At 38.7% G+C, this 26,872-nt stretch overlaps 1 protein-coding gene across 1 annotated transcript in view; it reads right to left on the bottom strand.

The window, feature by feature from the left end:
• Window positions 1-1,046: 1,046 nt before the first annotated feature.
• LOC134626124 (protein phosphatase 1 regulatory subunit 29) overlaps window positions 1,047-26,872 on the bottom strand; it is an 82,838-nt gene continuing 57,012 nt past the window's right edge. The window contains exons 3-4 of the mRNA XM_063471648.1: window positions 13,290-13,947; window positions 1,047-12,284 (exon numbers count right to left, since the gene is read on the bottom strand). Coding sequence (XP_063327718.1) covers window positions 9,756-12,284; window positions 13,290-13,628 — 2,868 coding nt within the window. The 5' untranslated portion in view covers window positions 13,629-13,947 and the 3' untranslated portion in view covers window positions 1,047-9,755. The remainder of the gene's footprint in view (window positions 12,285-13,289; window positions 13,948-26,872) is intronic.

Below are 26,872 nucleotides of genomic sequence, written 5' to 3'. Positions count from 1 at the left end.
AATCCATGACTGATAGTCTTCCACTGTCAGTTTTTCTATCCAGATGTGCTTTTACTGCAGTGAGCTCGTTGTCATGCTGATAAATGAACCCTTTGTCAATTACACAGTTTCCAGGTATAATTGACAATGGATTAAAATCTGACCGGACTTTTCTGTGTTCATAATTCCATCATTTTTGACAAGATCCTCAAACCACTGACTGAAATGCCAGAGCCTCCACGTTTTTACAGATGGCTTTAGACACTCAATGTTGTACCTTTCTCCTGATTTCATCCAACTGAATCACTGAACTCAGTGTGATTTCAACCAAAAATGTTACACTTGTATGCCTCACTGTATTCATTCATAAGACCTGTTCACACTGATTTTCACACCAGTTCTTATGTCATTTGGAATACCACAGTCATGAGTGGCAAAGAAAAACTTGGACTATTGCTCAAGATCACTTTGAAAATTTCTTTTTGAAATTGTGGTTCTTTGGAAGCAAAATATCACGAAATGAGTGTTGACTCAAGACCTTTTCACAGTACTGCAATCCTTAAGATTAGCACAGAGAATAAATAACTCCTCTGTGTTCCAAACCCAGCATTTTAAATGCTACTAGCAAACTCCCAAATCCCTGTCACTTTCTGCCTTCAGGCTCAGAAGCCTCTCCAGCCGTTTTTCTCATTAAATTTGTATCTTCACCTAAGTGTTGACTCACATTGGACTTAAAAATCCAACTCTCAATGGAACAGTGACTGAGGTGGACGTTTTTGTTGTTTTCGTGAGTCATCAGCGTTCAATTTTTTCAACACTTTGAGTGCTTATGTGTGCCAGTGGGTCCTCTAAACAAAGGACTCCACTTTTAATGGAGAGTACACAAGGCTACTGGTGTGTATTGGTAGGGGAAATGATTTGTATTTAAAGAAAAAAAATATGAATAAAAAAATATAATAATAAAGCTACAGAAGAATGTTACGCAATCAGTGTAGCCATGGGGTAATTCAGTGAATTAAAGAGATCTCTCACAAGTATTTCTTTTTAAATTACAAATTTATTGCAAATATAGAAATAGATCTTTTGTACAGAAATTGCAAAGGGAAATGTTAATATCAGCAACAAATATTTAAAGAAAGCGGAAAGCCTAGATTTGCTGCCATCATTCAAAAAAATTCCAACCACAGGAACTGGATCCTGCTGTGGCCCTTTTCAACTCTTCATTTTAGACAAAGACCTCCTGATGCTGTCAGCTAGGCAAGACTCACATTTCGACATAAATTTTACACACATTTCCAAACAGGAACTAAAACCATATGATAATTGTGAGAATTTGCCTTAGACCTTGACCTTACAGAAATCACACAGATGGTGGTCGCGCCTCAGCTCAGTAATTAAAACTATATATTACATAGTTGTGACCACAAATACTGATACTTTTAGGGGGCTTTTCATGCTGCTTTACACTTATTTTCAGCTGGTACGACCTGTAAGAAAGCCAAATGCTTCTAATTTTTCATTTGAGAGTTTAAAAAAATGAATGAAAAATGCTTCTGTAAAAAACAAAAATATTTTATATACAGTAAATGAAAATAAAACGTCACCATAGCAAATGAAAAGCAATGATTTAAGGACTGAAAAATTACTGTACATCAGAAACCTGCACTGTACTTTTCTAAAACATGGCTTGATTGGTCACAGTGTACATGTGGAATGTGGTATTGGTGCTCAGCAGAATTTCAATAATTGATCAGCAATTTTGATATTGCTATTCGTCTTTTTCAATAGTAATTGCTCAATTCTAGTAATTTAGTAATTTCTCATTTCTCTCTAACACCAGATGTTTCGAAATTGTGTTTACTTGATGGCAAATATGAACAATTAATGCTTTTGTTGTTGTAAGGCAAGAATGGCACTATTAGCATTTGAACAGTCCACATTTATTTCTTTTCCTCAGTGATTTGAGGAAGGCCCTTGATTCTGTGGACAATGGGCCATTTTTGCTGTAGAGTTTTCAGTCTCTGGCACTGACAAGGCCAATCATTCTGGATTGGGGATTATTATAGCACTGGACTGTGTGACCCAGCCTCTGCTGTTTGTGAGTACAGAAAACATTTCCACTGATCCTAATGATTGGCTCCAAGTACTGAACAGCATTTGGTCTCACCACATTGCAACCTTTTTTGCAATTTTCACAGCTTTTGGATCAGGGGTTAGAGAAATGGGAGCTCTGAGTTACAGATTACCCTCCAGTACCAATATAGAACTGATCTGATTACAGTGTCATTTCACCCAATTAAAACCAATCTCTATAAATTGGCTGCCCAACATAGCCTGGGCCCTTTTGAAAAGCAGAGGACCCAACTTAGCCCTGGGTTAATGCATTTAATGTTCTCTGTGTAATTGACACAAGCAGCCCTCTTAAAGTTTTGGCAAAGACTGGGCCACAAAATGGGCAGTGAATATCTCTGCGGGAGGCGCTCAGCGTTATCGCTGCAGAAAGTAAACATGGCTATGATTTATGGCTTGCTGCCATGCACAAACCCTATAGCAATAACTAACATAGCAGCAGAGCCACAGTGAGTGTTACTAACATGTTACAGGATGGGTATGAAAATAAAATGCACCAGAGTCTTTGTGGTTTTCTTTTCTAAGCATGCGCTCTGTTTTTTAAGTGCTGCAGAAGAATAAATACAAGAACCTCAGTTTCAGTTTCAGCTCCTATAATGGCACAGCTATGTCTTTTCTTTGATTCAACTTCAGACCACCTGTTTTGCACATTCAAGAAGTTTTCCAGCAGAAGAACTACTTAATTAAATAGTCTATTATTCAAGGATGATGATAAACGGCTGATTTACAACTGGCCGGATACAGGGTGAATTTAATAAACTAGTTGGATAGAAAACCAGCAGGCTCTCAGACCAGAGCAGGAGGAATGAAAATCATTCATTTGCCTAACAGCAAGTGGGCTGAGGCTGAGGGAGAAGCTGCTGAGGCTGCATTAATTTGCCAGTGAATGCTAACTGAATGATTGAGATTAGGTTAAGAATATCCACAGTGTGCTTGCGTCACTACAAAAAGAAAAAAAGGAAAACATTTTTTTTTTGCCATGGCTGACAGACAGAGTATGATCAGGTAACTCTCAAGCTTGAAAGATAGCTTTGCATGGAGAATAAAGAAGAAGAAGACAGAGCAGATGGATGTAAACAACCAGCAGCTTATTATATATTTACCCTCTTTTTATACACCTGTTGCTAAAGATTAGCATATCTGCAGAGGTAACTGTCAGTACACTTTATAATACAACCAACCAAATGAAAACCAATAGGCAAGAATCAAAAATGTAAGTATAACATCACCATTTTTTTTAGAAAAAAAAAGAAGGCTAAAACCTAGATGTTCAAATCAAATGTACTTGACAATATTTGAGCCCCTAGTTTTTGTTTTCGATGTACGTCCACTCATTGTACACAACAATATATTTTGTCTCTCAAAAAATACAGGGAATCATGCAAATATAACAACTTTTTCTTTTATGTAGTACACTATGTTAAGTTTTCTCTGTTCTTAAACCTTTATAACATAAATCATCGCAAGTACTAAAAGTCAGTCTCTTTGTCCCCAATAATTTCCCAATAACCCCCCCACACCAAGAAAAAAAAACAAACAAACAAAAAAGAAACTAAAAAAGAAAAAAAGACAACTAAACTGAAAAATAGATACACATAGACATATCAATAGATCAGGCTGAGTTATAAAAAAACATCCATAGAAGCATTTTTAACCTTACTATGTTTTTTTGTTTTGTTTTTTTTATCTAGTGTACAAAATTCACAGATATTTCACAGATTCTATTAGTCCTTTGTCCCTCTTTGGAAACCGGGTCCGATCAGCCCATTTGGGCTTACTGATATAGGATAGAAATAGGATTTTCAAATGCTCTTCTGCTCAGAAACCACATTAGGGGCAACTTGTACATTCAGGTGAAGGATAGTAGTTGTCACTGAATGCTTTCAGCTTACAGATTTTTACAGTTAGATTTTCCAGAGAGCTTGGCAGATGGAAAGGAAGTGCTGGCGGTTCTCAGCCTGTCAGTGCTGTGTGAACAGTGAGCAAGAAATTAGTCACACAAAGCCAGGTTTCATTTGTCTTTGCCGAATTCCTTTCACCATTTACGAAAATACAACTTAGGCTAACACACACACACACACACACACACACACACACACACACACACACACACACACACACACACACACACAATGGCATGCATTCAGAAGCCCTTCTGCGGCTATCATGAGAAGACACACAGGGCAGTTTTTCATTTATCAAATTTGGCAACTGACTAACTGACTTAGTAGACTATTGGACAGAAGGTCTGAGGATACCAAAAGAAAGGATTTTTCAATTCAGATGCCTGCCTGTTACCTTACAATGAACTGGTAATCAAGCTGCCTTCTTTGATGCTTTTGAAAGCTGAGAGCTGGTTTTAGCTGCCATCAATTTGGAATATTTAGTAATAACTGTTCCTACAAAATCCCTCTGTTATAGATGTGCTATTGTTTGTTCCTGTAGCCATGTTTCCACACATTTTTATATCTGGACATGTGCCCCTGCCTTCAGCTCTCATCCAGCCTAGTGCCTTATTCTTTCAGGACCGTGTCTATTACCTGCCTTTCAAGAAAATACTCATTTAAGTTTCATCACACTGTGACTCATCCTGACTCATGTGTTTCCTGGTGAGGGAAGGTAAAAGGAGAAGAAAGGGGAGGGAGAAAATGCTTTAAAATGACACATAATAAACAAGTTGAAAAATTCAGTTTGATGATGGTCTTATGAAACCATGTATTATTAAACATATACCTGTATTGCTAAACTTACTCAATATTTATCATTCAGTGTTGTGATCAGGTAATGATTGTTATATCTTATACATATAGATATCCTCTATATTATTTTACAGTAGGAATGTATAAATGATGATGATTGTCAATCATGACAACCAATAGAGCGCATCAAGGATTAATTGTCTGGGTATAAAATTCTATTTTACGCAGTTGTCCAACAAAATTATCGATTCATTATTATTATTACCATTGCTCATTGAATAGACATGAGACTAAGACATAAGGCATCAGAACTGAACCTAATTCAAGCCTGACTTGGAGAGAGTGTAAATCATAAAAGCCAGACTCTAAGAAAAGGTTCAAACATTAATAGTACACTGCATGGTTTTCTCACGTCTGACTTGCCGGTTGCTTTGAGACAAACAACATCGATGGAACTACAAAAACAACCATCCATCTCCAAGTGAGTCACCCTCCAGGGTTTCAGTGAGGATATGGGCAGGGAAGGAAGATATTTTTGCTTCATGTTTTTTTCCCTTACTCTGTGAGACAAACAAAAAAAGTAAAATCTCATTGCTAATGTTCTGAAAAATATTTAAAGTTTTGTCTCAATTTTGAATGAATAGCCTAAAGGATTCTTTGACCAAATGGTTAGTCTCTGTTGCATTGAATTGAAATCCTATGTATTTTATGGATTGAATTTGCTAGACTACCATTCAATGTAGAGATCATGCCACAGTTGCCCTAAATTAACACTACTGCCAATCACTAAAATAAATTTTTTATGTTTCTGCAATGGTTAATCCACTAGTATGCAGGAGCTCTTTAAGTGAAATTATATTTTAATGCTTGTATTTTAGCATTTCGTAATTACAATATTGTTCTTATCCATGAATTTTCAAATGTACTGTTTTACAAAAAAGTAGAAAAAACACTAACACACATTTTTTATTTTGTTATTGAGACACCAAATTGCTTTACTTTCCTGAAAATGAAAAAATAGTTTTAGTGGTTGATGGTGCACCTGATCAATTTGTAACTTCCCAGAGAAGTCCAGCGTGTTGCCTCAAATTTGGACATTTATGTTTTGCAAAATAAAGACCAATGTATATTTTTAGTTTGAAACAAATTTTGACAGATTTCTAAACTATTTGTTTTCTTGTTTTTATGACAGGTGGTCTAATCAATTTGTTAAGTATCTAATAAGTTTAAAACACCATCTGGTGCGTTTCAAACAAAAATAGACGGCAGAAGTTTATTTGAGAGGGCAAAAATGGTTGCTCACCTTCTTCTGTTCACAATCATGCTCAATACTATCTGTGGCTGTGTTTTTTGTGTTTTCTGAAAGCTGCTTCCAAGTTTTACTGTCTCACGATTCAAATTTAAATGTTAATTTTAATTATGCGTTTTAACTACAATTTTGGTAAAATGTAGTTTCTATTTTGGCAACAACTTAAAATGAACTGTAATGGGAAACCTCTGCTCAACTGTAATAATAACAGTCATTTGAGGTTTACTGAAGCTACTCAGAAATCATTAGAAATGTTGGCACTTCTCTCAAATGCAGTAAAAAATGGGATCTAAGCAAATGTTTCAAAATTGAGCAGAAGAGCACTTGACAACAGAAAGTTTATCTCCTGAAAATCACTGATGTATCATAAGTGTTAAATAAAACAGAAAATGTATGGAGGAAAAAGTCAGTGACAACATTAATAAAATCAAATTACTTATATAGTTTTCAGTGCCAAGCCACATAAGTTGAATGCTCAGCTGAGGCCTTTTTATACATCCAAATGCAAATCGGATTGGGTTTTGCCATATTGGGCAAGCGATTCAGCTTGCTTGCAAGCTGCTTTGCAACCTCACAGACTTTCTATCATTGATGTCTGTACTGTTCTGCCATGTTCTCTGGTCTTGCTGCCACCAGCTTTTCATGAATTCATGTGGAAAGGCATGGAAAACCCAGCACATAGCCCTATCACCAAATACAACTTCCTGCACACAATACTAAGAGCTACAGTGGTCCTTTTCACTGAACAGTAATGTCAAATGTTATTTTGTCAGGTAGATTAACACAAATGGCAACTGAAATGAAAACCGTCCTGATATTCCTTAACATATGTTGCTTATGCTTAACCTTGCTGTCTATTTCTGTAAACTTGTTATGGCAGATGAAGAATGCACCAAGTTCTTTCTGTAGGATTAGATACTCTTAGTACATACAAGTAAACAAACTGGTAAAACTAAGTCAGTCACAGTAACATGTTACTTAGAATAAAGCAGAAAAGACTTCCAGGACTGTATTATATGTTCATCACACGGTGCTTCATTGTAAAAACAAGGCAGATGAGGTGGTGCATCCCCGATACACTGTTGCTAAAAGATTACAGTGGACCCAGACACACACAGTTATGCACTGATCCAACGATTATGACCTCTGAATCTGACTCTATCCAAACATCTTGATAAACAAGAAGAAAAGAGAGGAAGAAGGGAATACAAAGATCAGTGTGGAAATACATTATGGTTTGCATATCATTCCTGTTCAACCTGCAGTTTTTTTTAATAGAATCAATCCAGTATTAAAAATAAACATCACAAAGAACAGAAAAGAAGCAGTGTTGGTACACGGTGCACCCCTCCTCCAAGTTCTGCCTGCAACAAACCTCATTTAATAAAACAGAGCAGGTCGTGTTCGGTACCCTGCTCACATCACACCTACTATGTACCTCATTCAACCTGTGGGAGCAGGGAAGGTGGTGGGAGGCGGACCAAGCGAACACTACTTGCAATATACAAGTGAGCGTAAGAAGAAAGAAAATATATACCTGACAGTAAACTTGTCATTAAAACTTACTGAAGGTAGCCGTGAACAAAGATATGGAGCGGTAACCGCTGATTTAGTTTTCACATTTTTAGGGTATTATGTCTCTGATTGTGTATGTTAGCTGATGATATGAAAATTTAACTGTTACACAGCACTTAAGGTAAGCAGGATGCCTTTTTGAGTCCCACGAAACAAAGGTGTCATTATTACAAGCAAGTCATTTCAGTAGAAAATTCAAGAAAAGGCCCAATAATCCTGTTTATGATTAGAGATTATGGGATGGCTGAGTTAGCAAGAGGGGGAGAAAGATACACTGGACATGTTTGACATCTCTACACTTACACATGCCGTTAATAATCTAGTTCAGACTCAGACAACCAGCCACAGGGCGAAATATTGACGAATATTAATTTTAATTAGTTGGGGAATATACAATATAATTGAACAAGGCATGCCAACACCTGCTTACAATGACCACTGTGTACCACACAGCCACACACACACAATCATGAGGCATAGAGTGCAAGCAGACATGCCTGTAACAAGATTTTTTTGTTTGTTTTTGTGGGTTTTTTTGTTTTTTTAATTATCAGTTATATACAACAGTAACATTAATTCCCAGAAAAGAACAGACACATTGGCAGTAATTAGAAGTGTCCTTTCCCTCTCTGCCTCAATCAGTTTTAATGTAAGAGAAAGGATTTGGAATGTACAGTCGTGCTAACACTAAATGATGAAAATAGATTTCCCCATAACCTGCCTGCTTGTAATCTACTTACATTCACTGTGGCTGCGGAAAATGATTTGTAACCTGGGTTGAACCCTTCATTTCTTTTTTTGGCCTCTGCCATATATGGATCACACGTCTTGTGACCCATATGATTAAAGTGATATCTATCGCTTCCCTCATTGTACACCACATCCTACACCGTCAGGCAAGTAGTATTTAAGGGAATGTTAGTGTGTCCTCTGTATTGCTTCAGACAAACACCATAATTCAGATCATTGCTCAGCGAAGTATGATTTAGGTCAGTGAGGATATTTTAGGGAACTGGTTCTTTACTCATTAAACTATGCAAGATTGTTACTTGGAAGGATGCGGGTTTTAGATATCACCCTGGGTCAACACACCTGAATCAAATGATTAGTTCATCACCAGGCCTCTGAAGAACTTCAAGACATGTTAAAGAGGTCATTTAGCCATTTAAATCAGCTGTGTTGGATCATCTAAAACCTGCAGGACACCGGCCCTTGAGAACTGGCATTCCCCCACCCCTGCTTTAGACGCATCCATGGCACTGTTTCCGGCCAATGTCCCAATCTTTTTCCTATGATTTTCCTAGAACCCACTTCACTATATTTTATCTTCATATGTTCATTTCTTTACAATTACTCTTTTTTTAGTGTGCCAGATGCTTTTTGAAATGCAAATATCTTGGCCTCAAGAAGGATCTAAGAGAATAAAGTCAGAGCCTGAATTTGACATCTCTGTTCACTGATCTGCACGTTGTCAGTTGTACCACAGCACAGATCATACCCTATCAGATTCACCATTACTTAGAACGTCTAAACAATCCCAGGTGGAATGCTAAAAACGTATGCAGCACCCAATAAAAAAAACAAAAAAAACAAAACATCTTGGGTCACACTAAGCAGAAAATGAAGGGCATCAGCATTTACTCTGTGACAACCCACAGATGAAAACATGGCACTGATAAAGATGGTCCTTTGCATCACAAAATGCGATCAGTCAAATAGAGTACTAAATTACAGAGTTGGCATTTGCTCCCTGTACTATAAATGAAACCCAGAAACACTGAATAAGAATGAGCCATAGAAGTTGCTACAATGATGTGTAAAAAAAAAAAAAAAAAAAAAAGACCGTAATGACTCAGATCCCAGGCACAGTTTTGCAGTCCTTGCTCTTAGCGCAATATTTATACACCTAGCATGCCAAAAGGAGAAAAAAAAAAACCTAAAGGCAAAATTTTGTCCTACATTTTTCTCCCTATGAAGTAAAACTGATTTCTCTGGCCCAGGGGTGCATCAGTAAAAGCAGTATCTGAACTCTTTATCCTCCAGTGCTTAACTCTGGCCCCCAGTCACAGCTTTTGCTGCGCTGACACACCCTTCCAGTAATCAAGAATGTCATGCAGGTCCTCGCCTTTAGCAAACTGCACCTTTTTTCGAAGGGCATTTCCAGCGGTCACATAACAGGACTCATCACGTGGGCCTTTCCTGTAGGGACGAAAACGCTCCCAGATCCGCAGTGAGCTCTCTGAGCAGTACTCGGGGCTGGAGGAGTAGCCTGAGTAACTGGAATGATGGCGGGCAGGCGACAGCTGGGAGTAAGAAGCTGCGTCCCTGCGGGACCGTGTCAGGGGCTTTAAGAATGAAACTCTTTGGGCTGGGGAACCCTGGTGGGAGCCTTCATAGTAGAGAGCGGGGACAGAGTGGCGGTGCTCCGAGCAGTGGTAGTCCTGCTGCACCTCCAACTGCTGCTGCTGCTGCTTCTGCTGCTGTTGATGTTGTATCTGTTGCTGCTGATGGTAATGGTGGGATTTTTGGTTGTCCTGATGTTGGGCACCAACACCACCACTGTCGCAACCACCACCACTCCCTCCACCACAGCTCCCACTTCCCACTAAAGGGAGTCTTTCCAGGGGCTCCCCACAGCCCACAGGACTGGCCCGGTCTGGGTACTGCTGCTGCTGTTGATTACAGGCATCTGGGCTCCTTGGCTCAGGGACGTCCAGGCTGTACACCCTGGCTCCTCCGCGCTCCCTGTCTCGACCCATGGAGCCACAAGATGTGGTACTGCACTGTTTCTTGACAGAATTTACAATAACGACAGCTGCATCTGCACTCATTTGCCGCTGAATGGGACGTACAGCGTTAGCCGGAGGAGGGGGCCTGTAGGGGGGAGTGACAACAAATCCCCCACCACTGATTCCAGGGCGCTCAGAGAGAGGGGCATTCAAGGCAGGGAGTGGAGGTGGAGGGGGTACTTTGTTGGGAGCGATGACCTGGCATGTCTCTGTCACCCCTTGAGAGAGTGGGATTAGGCCACGTGTTAGGGAGGACGTGCTGGTGGGCGGTGGGGAGGTGGGATTGGAGGATGAAGGGTTTGTAGAGGCCCCTGAAGCAGCAACTGCAGCTGCATCCAGTTTCAGGGCATCAATGCAATTGTTAATGATCTGATTAACCTTGTCCACCTCCATGGCAATAGTTGAGATCTCAGATGCGGAACCATGCCCATCATCATCCGAGTCATCGCCAATATCGGTTCCATCATCGTCCCTCAAGTCTTCTCCCCTCATCACTCCATGCATACCATCTGCCATCCGCTCCACCCCTGCCCCTCCAGTTCTGATATCCATATAGTTCCCTTTGTTTGTAGCCATGGCCTCCGAAAAGGCAGTGGCCATCTTTTCCACTTGTGGGATAGAAGAAAGTCTTGAGGAAGTGGTGTTGGCTGAGTGGAGCATTCCCGAGCTTGAGGATGTCGACATGGGAAGTTTCCCTCCATGGTGATGCTGATACTGGTGATGTTCTCTGGACTGTTCCTGGAGTTTGTGGACTGCTGATGGATCATTTGCTACTGCTGCTGCCACCTCTGGTCCATAGCGCATTTCTAGTATAGTTTTCTTGACACAGATAGACTTCCTCTTCTCATCATGCATCCGTTTTTTACGAAGACAATAGTAGACGAGGCCTAAAATGATTAGCATGCCAAAAAGGCAGCCCACAATAGTCATTATATAGTGAGTAGTGGTGGAAGGTGTGGGGAGCATATCATCTTGACTTTGCCCTCGAGTGGAAAACTGGAGACAGGTGTGGTTGTAACGTTGAGAGTTGCGGATGGATACCACACAGAAGGTGTAATTACTGCGTGGTTTTAGTTTGTTTAGGGTGATCATCTCCTTCTTATTCTTCAAATTCATGACATCAGACACAAATGTGTTGTTGTATTGTGTTAGAATATACATTTTACTGAAGGGCTTTGGAATCTTCACAAGGAGAGATGCTGATGACAAAGAGACATGATGGAGCTTTATGCTGGGACTGAAGCTGTCTTCAGTAGACGAGGAAGAGGTTGTAGGCTGGTGGTATGGTCCTATACCACCAAACATCTCTGGTCCGATCCCAGAAGGACCATCTAAATCTGGCGGTAGAGAGGTCATTCCTGGAATCATTACACCATCTCGGCAGTGATGGTACAAAATGTTTTTAGCATTCCGACCAGAATGTCCAGCCGCAATAGGACTCAGTAAAGGATAGCCAAACATCTCCCGCGGCGTCTCGCATAGGAGGCGGTCATAAGTATGTGAGACATTGTTGAAGAACTCCAACCAGGTTAGAAAACTATAAAGATCGCAGCCACAATGGAATGGATTTGCTGCCAGTTCACAAACCATAAGCCGACTAAGAACTGTGAAAGTGGATGGGTCAATGCGGGCAAGTTTGTTGGATGACAGGTCAATGCTGCTCAGGCTCGGGCACTCCCAGAATGCATTGCTGGCAACAACCTCAATCAGGTTGTGCTGCAGGAACAGGCACTGCATACGGCCGAGCCCTCTCAACATACCCTCAGTCAAGTTTGTCAGTTTGTTGTAACCCAACTGAAGAACCTGAGAAAAACAAGAGCATTTTTAAAATGATATATTTTTACATTGGGGTCCCAAACAAATTACCAAATAACTGTGATGCTGTAGCATATTCTACAATTTGCATAACGATTTTTAAAATATTTCTGTAATTTCAGTATATGCTTTAATAAAAATGATATTTTAAATGTTTTTTGTTTTTTTGCTAAAATACAATCATAGCTGTTTACTTGGAATTTTCAAATTTATTTTACAAAATTACAAAAATGCAGAAGAACAGTTATTTACTTGCTTTCCTAAACAGAAAAATTTATTTCAGCAGTTGAATATTGTTCTTGAATAAGAAAGAAGACCAGAGCTCAATTTTGGGCATCAAAACATGAGGTCACTTTGTTATTTGCCTAATAAATATTGTAAGAGTATAAATTGTAGCTATAAAAAATTCCTTAAAATCCTTAAAAAATTTAGCACTAAATATAGTCTGCTTGAATAAGGTACAACAAACAATTAATACAACCTAAAACCTATACATGCACTGGTCAATTTGAAAATGTTAAGGTCAAATTAAGATCTAATGCACAGGTGTCAAACCTCGAGGGCCAGTGTCCTGAAACTTTTACATGTGTCCCTGCTGCAACACACCTGAATAGAATTTAGTAGGTCATTAGCAAGACTATACAGAACTTGCCTGCATGCTGAGGTAGCAATTTAGCCATTTGATTCATGTTACAGAAGCTCAAGAGTGAATGAACATGGTGCAATAAAAGTAGGTTTTAGAAGTAGTTTTTTTTAAACTTACACTTTTATTTAAATGTACTTAAGTAGGGCTAGGGTTAGGGGTTGACACCTCAGGATGCAGTCAAGTCTTGCTAAAAGACTTGACTGCATGCTGAGAACCTACAAATTTTATTCAGTTGTGTTGCAGCAGGGACACATGTAAAACTTTCAGAATACAGGACCTTGCGGACTGGAGTTCGACACCCCTGATCTAATGCATTGTGTGCATTTTAACACCCATCTTCTTGTTACCTGTAAATTGGCCTGTCCTGCAAAGGCTCCATCCTCAATGTAGTTGATTTCATTCTTGGTGAGGTTGAGGTCAGTCAAGTTGGTAAATCGATACATGGAACTGAAGAGCACGGCTTTCAGCTTGTTCTCATTCAATCTCAAGTCATGCACTGTGTTGTTGATGTGCTGGGGGATAGTCTCATATGGAGGCTGATTCTGGCTACAAATAGCTAGCCACACATAGCCTTTGTCCCCCTCAATGAGCCAGCAGTCCCCATTAGCCGTGTTAGGGAAATAAGACAAAAATAGGAGGGAGGGAAGAATAAGAAGGAAAGCGGAGGTGGTAGAAGCACCCTGCATTATTCCAATATAAATCAATGGGAAAAAAATGAAACTATAATCAGGAGAATGTAGAGGGAAATGGGAAAGAAAGGTGTGTTTACAGGTAAAGGAAAGCAACAAAAGCTGCTGGTAGGGTTTCCAAAGAGGAGACGGGTCTGGGTTGGGAGCGGTAAAAGGGGTGAAGCCTTCACGATACCAGTCTCTGCTTCATGGGGATTAGCAGGGGACCCATGTTAAGTCATATTTTGTTGGATAGGAGTTTGAGGTAACACAGTTTGTCTTCAGTTTTAGTTGTGACAGACCCAAATTGATAAACCTTTGGAATGATCAGTGGGATCTGTAAATGAGAAGAGAAAAAGGAAAAACATTAGAACAGGAACATTTGTGAATGATAGACATGATGAAAACAAAACTATTTGGTTTTGGTTTATTTTGGCTTTTTTTTTAAACAAATGTTGCTTGGAAGGGTTGTCAAAGATTAAATGCATAACAAAGAATGAAGGCTTTATTTGTGGACTTTAAAAGATTGAACTGAATTCAAACTTCACAAAATTCCTAATGTGGGCATTACAAAATCAGTCGGCTTTCAACTGGGCTTGTTCCAAGTTTTTTTTCTTGTGCTGGCTTTTCTTTCTTATATATATATATTATATATTATGTATTCATGCTGCACTGAAATGATGTTCTCTTAGCCAACTGCCTCTGCACTTAGTCATTACCCGCTGCCCCCCTCCCCAATGCATGAGGCTATGAGGTCATCAAGCTTTGGCTGATACCTACACTATGTGAACCTGCCAATCTTTGTTGAGTCCTGAGAGGGTCTGTTTTAAACATGAAGTGCAGCATTAATCATCCAAATGCTGACAGCACATTGTCTTCACAGACATTCCTTGTTATGACACTATCCTGCCAAAACCTAAGCTCTCTAACCCATCTGCATGTCATTTGAATAGCAGTCAAGCGTTTACATAAGGAGAGGATTAGCCGCCTGTTGCATCATGACAGACATTGTCCTCTTGCCGGCTCAGCAGCTGGGAAAAACATACTTACAATTACACATACATTGCATATGCACACTAAAATGGACACATGTTCTCAGAGAAAAGTGTGGCTGAGTACATGTGCACCCTGAAGCACATAGACGCCCTCATATAACAGCTCGCATGTATGCACACAGGATATCTAAAGGCAAACAAGTCAGGACAGATTCTGTACAGCGTTGAACGGTACAGTTTGTACATGCCATTCTCTCTAAAAATCATCTCACATTCCCTCAGTTTTATATTCTCTTGATTCCCATCATCGTTTCATGAAAACAACAAGGAAAATCTCTCCCTGCTCCTCTGAGAAACAGACCAAATTTATTTCTTGTGCTCTAAATTCTGCTTCTTTCTAAATCCGGCAAAGAATTGAACTCATTACAATTTATTCTGGTCCATGCTCCCCAGAGGTGTGAGCAGAATCAGGTCCATCTTCTCTTTTAATCTACTTATTACTGCAGAGAATGGTAACCCTGCAGTTCTTTGCATAATACTGCATTATCATGTATCATGCATATACCTCGGGCACCTGTTAGGTTTCTGGTCTTAAGATTTTAGGGAGACACGGCACAAAGAAGACATTAAACATATACTGGATAATGGATAAGACAAATAGATATAAAGACTAAATGTATGTTGTCTGTTTACAATTAATGCATTTAGTTCTGAATACTCAATTTATCAAATTTATACACAAGATTGTTGGTGAGGAGATTCAAATAGGTGCTTAACTTTCTGGCAAACTACAGAACAATAAACACAACAAGAATATTACATTATTTTACTTGAACAGTGACTGAATGTGCAACATTTTTATACCAGACTGGTCCAAAAGTCAATTGTGAGAAACACCCAGGTATAAATAAATGCTCCTAAACTTAATTGATAATGTAAATGAATAATCTCTTTTTTTATGTTTGGTGATATTATTCCCGATGGCGGTTCAGTGCTTAGCACTGTCACGTCACTGCTCGATGATACTAGGTTTGAACTGGCTGGGTTCTTGCTGTGTGGATTTTCTCCGTGTAAGTTCTCTCCAGGTAGTCTGGCTTCCTCTCACAATCCAAAGGCATGCATGTTAAGTTAAATGGTAATTCAAAATTGCATAGGTAACCTGTTCAGAGTGTACCCCACCTCTCACCCTATGACAGCTGGAATAGGCTCAGACCCCCTACGACCCTGAACTGGATAAAAGGAATAAAATGAATGGATGGATAGATGGAACCTTTAAATCACTGAATGGGTCATTTACACTCACACCTACACATAACATTTGCATACCTTATAAGCAATATATTGCAGTCTTCTTTTCATCTCTTTACATTCTGTCTAGTGGCACAAATATATTCTCTGTTGAACTCTTCATGAGCACGCACTGGGACACTCCCTTGCAACTGAGTGTCTTGCTCTTCGTCTGAGGTTTATCCCCTCAACAGGAGACGTGATCTCATTTGGTGCTCCACATACTGAAACCCAGAGGGTTCATACAAGAGAGGCAGGAAACACAGTATGTCTGCATGTGTGTGGTATGGGATATGATTACATAATTAAGGAATACGGGACACGCAGAACACCTGTCTCAAAGGGAAAATGCATGACTCATATCATCAATCCATTTGAAACTATAAAAATGTAGGACACGGGATTCAACTTTGTTTTCTGCCAGTATTGCACACTGGTGTTATACATTGTAAATTTTGCTTCCGCGACAAATATAAGAGCATACTTTTTAGATTTTGGTCTATGTTAAACATGCATTTTATTACAGACCAAATTCAAATGAAGCTCAGCAGATGGGTTTGTTACTTTGATAAGCTATACACATTACACCGCACAGTATTAATAGCACTGGAAACTGACAGAATCAGTTTCTTGCTTCTTTTCATGAACGCTATCTTTGACCTGCATATGTGCTCTTAGTAGGTCACGGCATCAGAAAAGTTCAAAGCTAGAAACTAAAAAGTGAACAGGTAGCTGTACGCTTTTACCTCAAATATGTCTGGAAGCACAAACACTGCCTCAGCCATAAATTGCCTAAATAAAAAAGAATAAAACATTATTTACGTTCTGCACACTTAAAGCAATACAAGATTTTAAACAAAGCAAATCTGAGCAATGTGTGAGCTGAACTTAGACACTTTAGATTTAGACTAAAAAATATGGATAAAGTGGCTACCTTAGCTTAAAGAATCCTAACACTATTAAACACAACTAAATGCTGTCTTTACTGAATATTGCATGCTGTGTAATCACATTTACTGGGAGGTATCCTCTTTAAGACAATGTAATTTTCTCTGAAAATTTGCTGAACTCTCAGAAGTATAATCATGCATCGTTTCAAGTGAAAAACCTGGATTTAGAATAGCTCATATTTAAGCATAGTCTGAAAACAAAAACAAAAGAAATGTTTCAACTTCCTAGAATTTCTAAAACTTTAAGGTTATAATGAGCTTGAACCCTTATAATGTTACACACTAAAAGGATAGAGTTCATAGAAAATAGTGCTTGTATGAATGGGTGAATGAGGCTAATTGTATAAAGTGCTTTGAGTGCTCAGACAGAGTAGAAAAGTGCTATATAGGAACCGTTCCATTTTCTATTCCATTACCATTTATCTCAGTGGCAGGTGTCACCAGGACAAAATTTTGCCGTAATCAGACACACACACATGCACACATGAACGACGTTAAGATGCTGTTGCCACACTGCTGCAGCTGGTGATAAATGAAGGGATCGGGGAAGCTTTTATTCTTTTATGCTTTTGTTTAAACCTTTGTGACAGACAAAATGTCCATAACACAAAACCAGAATCCATCAAACAAACAAAATAAACTCCAACTCCAAACTCATTAATTGTTGTTGCTCTTTTGGGGAATTTCATATTTAGTTGTTATTGATTGCCTACTTTGTAAATCTTTGTAATATATGTATTTATTATATATAATTCTTCTATCTTGTATGGTGCCTACACATACATACACAAACACTCTATCACATTTCACCAGCACCCTTGCTTCTAGAACACATCTGGGTTACTTGGTGCAAAAGCTTATATTGATACTTGTGATTGCCATGGAAACACACTTATGACGGACAGTGGCAATTAAGTTTAATGTTAAGAAAATAAGATGTCGTTGGCATTTGCATCAAATCACTGTGTGTTCTGCCTTGTTAATCATAATGATGTAACTCTCCTGCCTCAATTCTAATAACACCCAGTGAACATTGGCTGTGACAGGTGTTAGACTTGGAGAGGGTCCATGTCTATTCTGCGCTATCACCGACATTACTCGTGGACACAGGTCACAGTCATTCCAAACGTAAATATATTTGCTGGGACTCGTTGTGCTTCTGGCTGCATATGCTGCTGTCATTTTCAGTTGTGTCACCTGTGAATTATACGCGCTCATTGAGTTGACGTGTTAAAACAAAGAGACATTTATTCGTAACAAAGTGCTGGGCAAATCTGAACTCGACATCGTGCTCACCGTCCATGTGTAATTAGCATTTGATTTACGCAGTCAGCTGCTCATTACACAATCAGCAAATGAACCTGTGACCTCTAGTTGCTTTCTGAGAGCTAAGAAGAGCGCTACAGATTTAACTGGGACCAAATATGAAATTGGGGCGATGGTGACTCAGCCTAAGCGGCTATCACTGCGATGTCTTGTCGGGAGGATGATTCAAATAAGGTCTGACACTCGTTGGACAAAAATCTGTTGAAGTTGTAGCAGTTGCTAATCTGTGCCAATACACCATGCTCTATTATTTTGGCAGGTACTAAAAATTCAGGCTCCCAGCAGCTTATTTTCTAAGCCTTTCTGACTGACTGTCTTTGGTTTATACAAACTATGATTATCTACACCAAACACAGCCATTCTCACAGTGGTGTTTGATGAGATCACAACACAGTGAAGAACATAAGCAGAATAGATCCTACTACACTGTAAAATGTAATTTTCCGTTACATGTTTGTTTGGGTTTTTTTTATCCTCTATGATGAAAACCTTTTGTGAAGGCATAATGGGCTTGTTAGTTTTACTATTTTTGTCATCATGCTAGAAACAACACTGGTTTGAGTAATTCTGCCATGAGTCAGACAGCATTAAATAGACATAAACTAAAGTGATGTGATCTGAACTATCAACTCAAGTGGTGCTTTTAAGCAAAGGAAGCCAAAAAGATTTAAAAAAAAAAATTAACTGCACTGAATAGTCATGCAAATTTTTTAGTATGGACAAAGTTATCTACACCAATCTATTCTTATTCCAGTGTTGTAACTGTTATGCAAAGATTGCTCCATAGGTCATTTAGCAGATGACTCAATTATTTTTTTTATATCAGAAGAAGAATACTGTCAATCAGCTTTATGTAAACCACACACACACATATCCACAAACTTTGACCTTGATTTTATTGAGTTAATCCCTGTTATTCAGAATCTCTTACAACAACATGATCAAGCAAACTCCTTTTCAGCCCTTCAGGCGCAGATTTAGTGGCAAGTGCCAAAAACTACAGTACCTCAACTGCTCCCTTGAGTCTGGCTCCAAAAGCAAGTTAATTTCTGTTCATCCCCAATGTTAAAATTCCAAACTGTACAGGATTTCATAGCTTATTTTCTCTGCAAACTGCACAGTGGTGATCATTTGTATTTATCTATTTAAGGTTTAGAGTTTGCATGATAGGGACATTGCAATAAGATGCCTATACTGACAGAAGTAGTTCTGTTGTTGGTGCCTTTTGGCACATCTGCAATGCAATTTTCAATTTTGCTACCAATAATATGACTTGAGGTGTGGCATATGTGCTAATAGATGCTCAGGAAGTTTATGCTACAGTTTTGATGAGTGAAATATTCAAGCAAGCATTGTCTGTGCAATATATGCAATCAGTGCAGCTTGGTAAACACGCTTCCTAATGTGGTCACACCTGGTTACAAAAAGTTAGGATGGCAATGGAAATTGCTGAAAGTGTGCGTGTGTGTGTGTGTGTTAGTCCCAAACTTCCTACATTTGCAAACTTTTTATCATAATCTACACTCGAGATTCTTTGTAGTCCTCCTTGCGTTTGTCGTTCTCAGTTTAGTTTTATAGATCTTTTTTAGTTTTCTGTTGCTTCTCTTACTCAGCTTCATTCTGTCTTTCAACTCCTCTAATCCCCTGCAAGCTTTTGTATTTGTTCTTGTCTCATAATTTCCTTCAATTTTTTTTCTATCCTCACTTCTCCCTGTATCAGTCTTCTTCTCTGATGCTACGCTTCCCTCTCGTCCAGGCCTGCTCCCTGGAGTACAGTCAGTGCAGTGTAGAAAGGTTGAGGCTGTAAGCAAAACTCTTTCCTCTCCACTTCACACGGGGCTTATGGATGAGACAAACACAACTACAGACGGAGCTGGCTCCTCAGAGAGCTTCCCAGTGTGTATGCGGAACAGATGATTTCTCAGTGGTCATAACAGGAACCTGCTAAAAGCAGCATTACTACTTCGTTAAATACAGTTGAAGCAAAATGTTGCCTGTTCATGGGTTTTAAAGCTGGATGGATTATTGTTTAGATAATCTCCCATGCTTTGAGAAGCTATTTGTTGCTCAAGCAGGACAGAAAAATGTATAAAGATATAAATAAATTTGAAAGATGAAAAGGCAGAAAGAAGAAGAGAGAAAAGACAGCCAAGGCAGGACCTATGAGAAGGTGTGTTTGATCTGTGGTTCTTCCACAAACTTCCTATTCACCAACAAAAAGAACAATGACAATGTCATGGATGTTGAAACACCCCTGGTGATCATGATTCAGATACAAAAAACCCAACATTTGAGAGTAAGGCAGCAGCACACGCACAAAGAGAGAAATGAAAGTGATAGCGGGGAAGTAGTGTTTCGAACTACCTCTCTCAGGTTTGATCTATAATTCATATTTTATCATTGTGCACTCCTTGAGATCTGTCCAACTTCTCTCTCTTCTTTTTTTAAAGTGCCTCACTCTTCTCTGTCCTTTCTGACCTTCTCTATGTTTTTGTGTCTATATCTGTTTGCCAGTGTGTGATGTTTAGACCGTTGTCATCTGTGGCTTCTCATGCATGACATCATATCCATTTCTTGGATGCCTCAAAGGGAAGAAGAAGTGATGCAGTGGAGCGTGACAGACGGGCCCAAAGGTCTAGGGCTAAATGGAGCAGAGCACCTACGGCCTCCAACTGACCGCTACATCACTACTACTAACATGCTTTCTTTTCTGCACCCCAAATGACCGGACTGAGGGCCAGGAGACCCAGCTCCGTGGAGTAACATGGGCCTGTAAGGTAATGGAGTGATCAGGGATTTTCTAGTAGTATGATAAGGCTAGATTCCAAACAAGGTCTGGGTTCAATTTAGAGATGAAACTGAAGCACGCTGATGGAAAACATGGAAAGAAGAGCGATTTCACCCTTACATACTATAAGGTCAAATTTGACCCATTTTGCAGTAGCAAATATATTCTAAATATCATTCATTTAGCCTGGAGTTTGATCAGTTTTAATACTAAAGTGAACCAAAATACTTATACTAGGAGGTACAGGTGCTAGAAATGTAAGGTGTTATGGATCAAATTAGATTGTCATCTGTTCAGATGAGTTTTAGCTCTGAAATATAAATTAATAATTATTCCTCCATTTCCTAATGTCAGACAAGCTATTCATACACTCTAAAATGGTCCGTAATTCAGATTTTGGTATAGAGAGTACGTGTAAAGACAAAGGGCTCCTAGGTGGCCATCTTAACATACGCAGCATGGCCCCTAAGAGGGAACAACTGGAACATCTTCTCATTAATTCAAATGTTGATTTCATGGGACTTTCAGAAACTTGGCTCAAACCCTCTTCTCCACAAGCACTGGTAACTCTACAAGGCCACAATGTCTTCAGAAAAGATAGGCATCAAGGAAAGGGGGGAGGGGTGTTATTGTATATGAAGGACTCTCTGAAATGTACACAAATAATCTGGCCCAATGAAATCTCTATTGAATGTGTTGGAGTTAAAGTGTCACTCTCAGCAGAAATGTTATTTACTGTTTTATGCCTTTATCGCTCACCTTTGGCAAAAGTAGATTTTTATGAACAACTCAAGGCACTTCTGAATTCTTGCGACTTCAACAATGAACTTATCCTAATGGGAGACTTAAATGTAAATTGGGATAACAAAAGCGACAGAAAGAAACTAAAAGAAATTACAGATAATTTTGGTTTAACACAAATGATCAGTGATCCCACTAGAATAACAAATCCCTCTAGAACTCTAATAGACCTGGTGTTTTCTAACAAACCGGATAGAATGATAAAAACATAACTTTTTGACTGGCTTGTCTGACCACAATGCAATATTCTTCTCTAGAAAGCTGACTAAAAAGCGACTGAGATGTGTCAGTAAAAGCATGAATATATAAAAAAAACAAAATCATTTATTCCAAATAGTCAAGAACAACATTCAATGGCAACTCTAAATAATTTTGATTGGACTAGCATACTATCCTATGATGACACTAATAAATGTTGTGATCTATTATACTCTGCTATTAAAGGGGTCTTGTCACAGTTTCAGAAAGAGAGCCATTTAAAGAAACGTGTTTATTCCTTGCCTTGGATTAATACTGAGTGTAAACAGCTTATGAGACTCAGAGACCAGTTACTTAAAAAATCGTTACAATCTGGATTAAATACCAATCGATTAAATTTTATACCTGCAAGGAATAAAGTCACACAAACTTTGAGAATGGCAAAAGCAAATTTTTTCATGACTGTAATTGCGGCTGTTTTTCTTGACTTCAAGCGTGTGTTTGACACTGTGAATCATCTTAAGCTCTTGTCTAGACTGTCAACATTTAACTTTAGTAATCACACCGTTAAATGGATACAGTCTTATCTATCAGATAGAAAACAATGTGTGCAAATAAAGAATAGCAAGTCACCCTTTATCTTTACTGTATGCAAGGTGTCCCTCAGGGTTCAATTCTAGGCCCCCTGTTATTTTCACTTTATATAAATTACTTGCCCAATGTGTGCAAAAATGTGGACGCGTTTATGTATGCTGATGATACGGTAATTTTTACAAAAGCCAAAACTGCTGTTGATGCAGCCCATCAGCTTTCATTGGCATTACATGATTTACAAAAATGGCTGAATGACTCATGCCTGTGCCTTAATGTTAAAAAGACCGTATCAATGTTTTTTAGTAAACCTAAAACAACCATGGCTGCAGTAAAAGTTTGCTTGGGTGCACAAGAACTAATTAATGTTGAGGAATTTGGGAGTGCTACTAGACTCAAAATTATCCTTTAAAAAACACGTAAAAAAGTAGTGAAAACTGTAAATGTTAATATACAGAACTTTAAGACATATCCGCACATCATTAACAGACACAGCAGCGATTACATTCCTGCACTCTATGATACTGGCTCATATTGAATACTGTATTACAAGTTGGTCCTATATGAGCTTTGCTGCTATTGGGCCAATCGAAGTATGCTACAAAAGAGCATTGAAAATATTAGATAAAAAACCTTTTTCATATCACCATTGTCAAATTTTAGATAAATACAAGTTTCTTAATTTTACTCATTTCAAATTATTTAAATCTGCCTGTCTAATATACAAAGTTATACATGGTCTGGCGCCTCCACCAATGAGTGATTTTATTAAACAAAAGTCTAACAGTGTTGCCGGGTCTCGACTGACTCGAGCCACTGTTAGAGGTGATTGTGAACTGACATTTAGACGGACCACCTTTCACAGAATGCTCTGTCATATCAGGGAGTGAGCTTCTGGAATAGTCTTCCACTGTCAGTGAGGGAAAGTACAAGTCTACCCATCTTTAAGAGTCACTTAAAAGGGCGGATGAGGGACACACAAACTTGTGATCATGTTTAATAATCATGCTTTATATTGGATGTGAAAAAGAGTTAGTGTATTACAAAAAGGGAAACAACTATTAGTGTAATGGGTCAGTGCAATATCAGGACAGTCAGGGCATGTGCAATACTGGGGTTTATACAATATAATTGATGTGTTTCCGTTATTGTTATCTATATTGTCCTCTGTGTCCACTCTTCTTGTCATTGTTTGTTCTAGTATAATGCGATTACTATTTTTGTCCTTGTCACATGACCTGTAAATAGTGTCTCAGTATGTTTTTACTAACTTGTGTTTAACACCAACCTGCCAGAGGGTCTGCAGATGGAAATTAGCCCAAGGCTATAATCTGGCATATTTACATTTGTTAAAATGTTCATTAATATGTATTGCCCCTCTGTCTAAATAAAATAAAATAAATAAAACAAAGTAAGCGTAAAATAGCAACAGATAAGTTTAAAGACAATGGAGAAGATCAAATCGTGGAGATAACTCCGTGATTCACTGAAACTTCAGAGATTGCAACCTAAGCAATAACAGTGTACAGGAAACGATAAAAATGTTCTCTGTAATATCTACCTATGTATGTGTCAACAAAAGTGGATTATAGTACGTAAAGGTCTATTAAGGGTTCCTGCCAGCTCTCAAGCCTCTCAAATGTTAGGGGACAAATTGCAAATTGTACAAACAACATTGAAGTGTGTTATTGAGAAACACCCACATGTAGAAAATAAGCATTCCCTAATGGACTAGAGATCCACCGATAACAGAATACATATCATCAGCTACTCCTTCTAGTCCTCTGTTGCCTCAGAGGCGCCATCTGCCTCATGTCTAAAATGTTCAGACACGAGCAGCCTGTGAGAAATGTTCTGATATAAGGTCACAGAAATAGTCACAGGATCAAAATAAAACATTCAGGATGTATCTACAGCAACCAATGCAAACACACTGTAACCAAAGACACGATTTATTTTAGATATCCAAAAACAGCTCATCTATACTATATGTACCAATCGTTGCAATTTATGTGGTTGAACTGAGTAAACACTCGTATAGATAATGTTAAAAACCAGCTCAAATGACATATTTTTTTCAGAAATTTGGAGAAGGACCTTGAAAGAAATTAATGAGTAGGAGTCAAAATTTACTAAAGCTCTGGATCAACACACACCAAAATCAGCTGCCTGGTAAAGAGGGTGGTACTCAAATTACAGCTCAAGATATCTGATTGTGGCTAATGAAAATGACTGTGCGGTGTATAAATAAAATAAAACTGCAATTAGAAAGGATTTATTTCACTCAGGAAGGATGGGTAATTTCAATCTTGTCTGTGGTGATGACTAATTTTATTCCCATACAAGTTCAAATTGTGTGTGATTTCCTCTTTCCTGGTATTAATGATGTTAAAAAAAATCCATCTCTTTTATATTAGTTTGTTGGCTCACTCATGATTTAAACAAAACATCATCCACTGGTCTGTCACTACTGGTGACAAGAATGGCAATTACTGCATTACCTCTGCATTAAAGCCCATTTACCAATGGGTCATCCACAGATGGGGTAGGTTAACATTTTATTATTCAGCTTAAATAAGAGGAGCATGTGTGATACAAGACCTTGGTTATAGTGAGATTTCGCAGTTGGGGAAACCCTAACATTAGGTGTCAGTGCTGCCTGGGAAAAATAATTACTTAGAAATACGTCACATAATAATTTTATTCTGAGCTCTGGCAGATTTTACCTCATGTACAAACTGCAATGAACTATATTATATTTAATCCTCCTTATGGATTTAGTCAGCTAAATTCAGTAAGATATAAGATGATGTTACATGAACTATATGGCTGATTTCCAATCACTCTACAAAATAAAACTAGAATAAAAGGTAGAATTCACTGAGTGCCGCCCACTGTACTGGTATGCTGAAATGCAGTAGGATAGAAAAAAACAAAAATTTGTCATCACTGGCATAGTTTTAACACATTGTTTAGCTAGTTGCAGCAGCATGGTAGTTTGAAATTAGCATAGATTAAACGACTCACAAATTTACCTAACATGCAGCTCACATATTCATATAATTCCAATTTCAGCAGTATCAGCACTAATCAAAAATTTGTTTCTAAGTCAGAAATCAGAATTCTTTGTGTAAAACAAAAGAAAGTTTTGCAATTTCACCTGCAAAGTCAGGGAGGAGGCTGTTATACATGCAGCTAATTACGGTCTTATTCTTTCTCTTGCCACATCCAGGATGTGATGTAGAAAAAAACCCCAAAGTTGCAGTTTGAAAGCGAATAAATGTCAAAATGACTCAGTTCTGTAATGTGTTCTGCAGCATCTCAGACATCGGGATCTAACCTGTGACTGATGCAGTGAATGAGGGTCAGGTGATGTCTGTTCTTTTTACATAGGACTGTGGCCCCTGTTTATCAGCCCATAACAGCAGCTGCACCATCACTTGCATAGTCAACAAACCGCAAGCGCAATTTCTTCAAAGATAAACTTTGTGACTGCAGGATGTTGCCCACAGCTGCCCTGGTGCATAGATGCAATTTAACAAGCTGAAAGAAAGAGCTGGAGAACTCAGCTTTGTGGGAAATTCTGATGTCAATGATCAGTCAAGTGTTTGGCACACAGTAGGAATATTTCCAGGATTCTTTGTGAAACTCTTTTTTTTTTTGCCTGTCCCGTTTGGCTCTTTTGCCATCAGAATTATTGTCTAAAGGCGAAGGAAGATGCCCAACGGATTTACTTTACCAAATGGACCAACCCAGCCTTGCCGTAATGGTCTATTTGATTCACCTTTTATTGTTTATTTTATTTTCACTTGCTGAATACGGGACAGACTTGACTGGGGGAAAGAAAGGGGAGAAAGAAAGAGGGAAAGAAAAACAGCTGAGAAAAGGGACGGGGAAAAAGGTCAAAAAACAAAAACCAACAGAATAAGCAGACAAAAAATACATATATCGATCACCTGGATCACCTGTTGAGAAAGAAAAAAGAAAACAAGCAGAAGAAAACGAGAGCAATAGAATAAACAACATCACGATGATATATGGGAATATGACAGTAAATACTAAATATTAAACATTATTGTGCAGCACGTAAGATCGACAGCGCACAGTGTGCTTTGAGGTAGGAGCCAAAAAGGGTGTAGTTTGTGTGTGTGATCACCCGTGTGTACACCTGTGAGCATGAGCGCGCTTGTTTTTAAAAGGTTCCCTCATGTAATGATCTGCTAGAGGGTGTGGGGAGCCACAGCCCCGTCCTCCAGGGCATGAAGCAGGTATGGAGGAGATCAAAACTCCAGACATCCAGAGGTCCCCAGAACACAAGAGACCAAG

The sequence above is a fragment of the Pelmatolapia mariae genome, linkage group LG4, assembly GCF_036321145.2.
Source record: "Pelmatolapia mariae isolate MD_Pm_ZW linkage group LG4, Pm_UMD_F_2, whole genome shotgun sequence".
NCBI classification, from domain to species: domain Eukaryota; kingdom Metazoa; phylum Chordata; class Actinopteri; order Cichliformes; family Cichlidae; genus Pelmatolapia; species Pelmatolapia mariae.
Note: the sequence above shows the minus strand (reverse complement) of the source record. Positions and strands in the feature narration are given on the sequence as shown.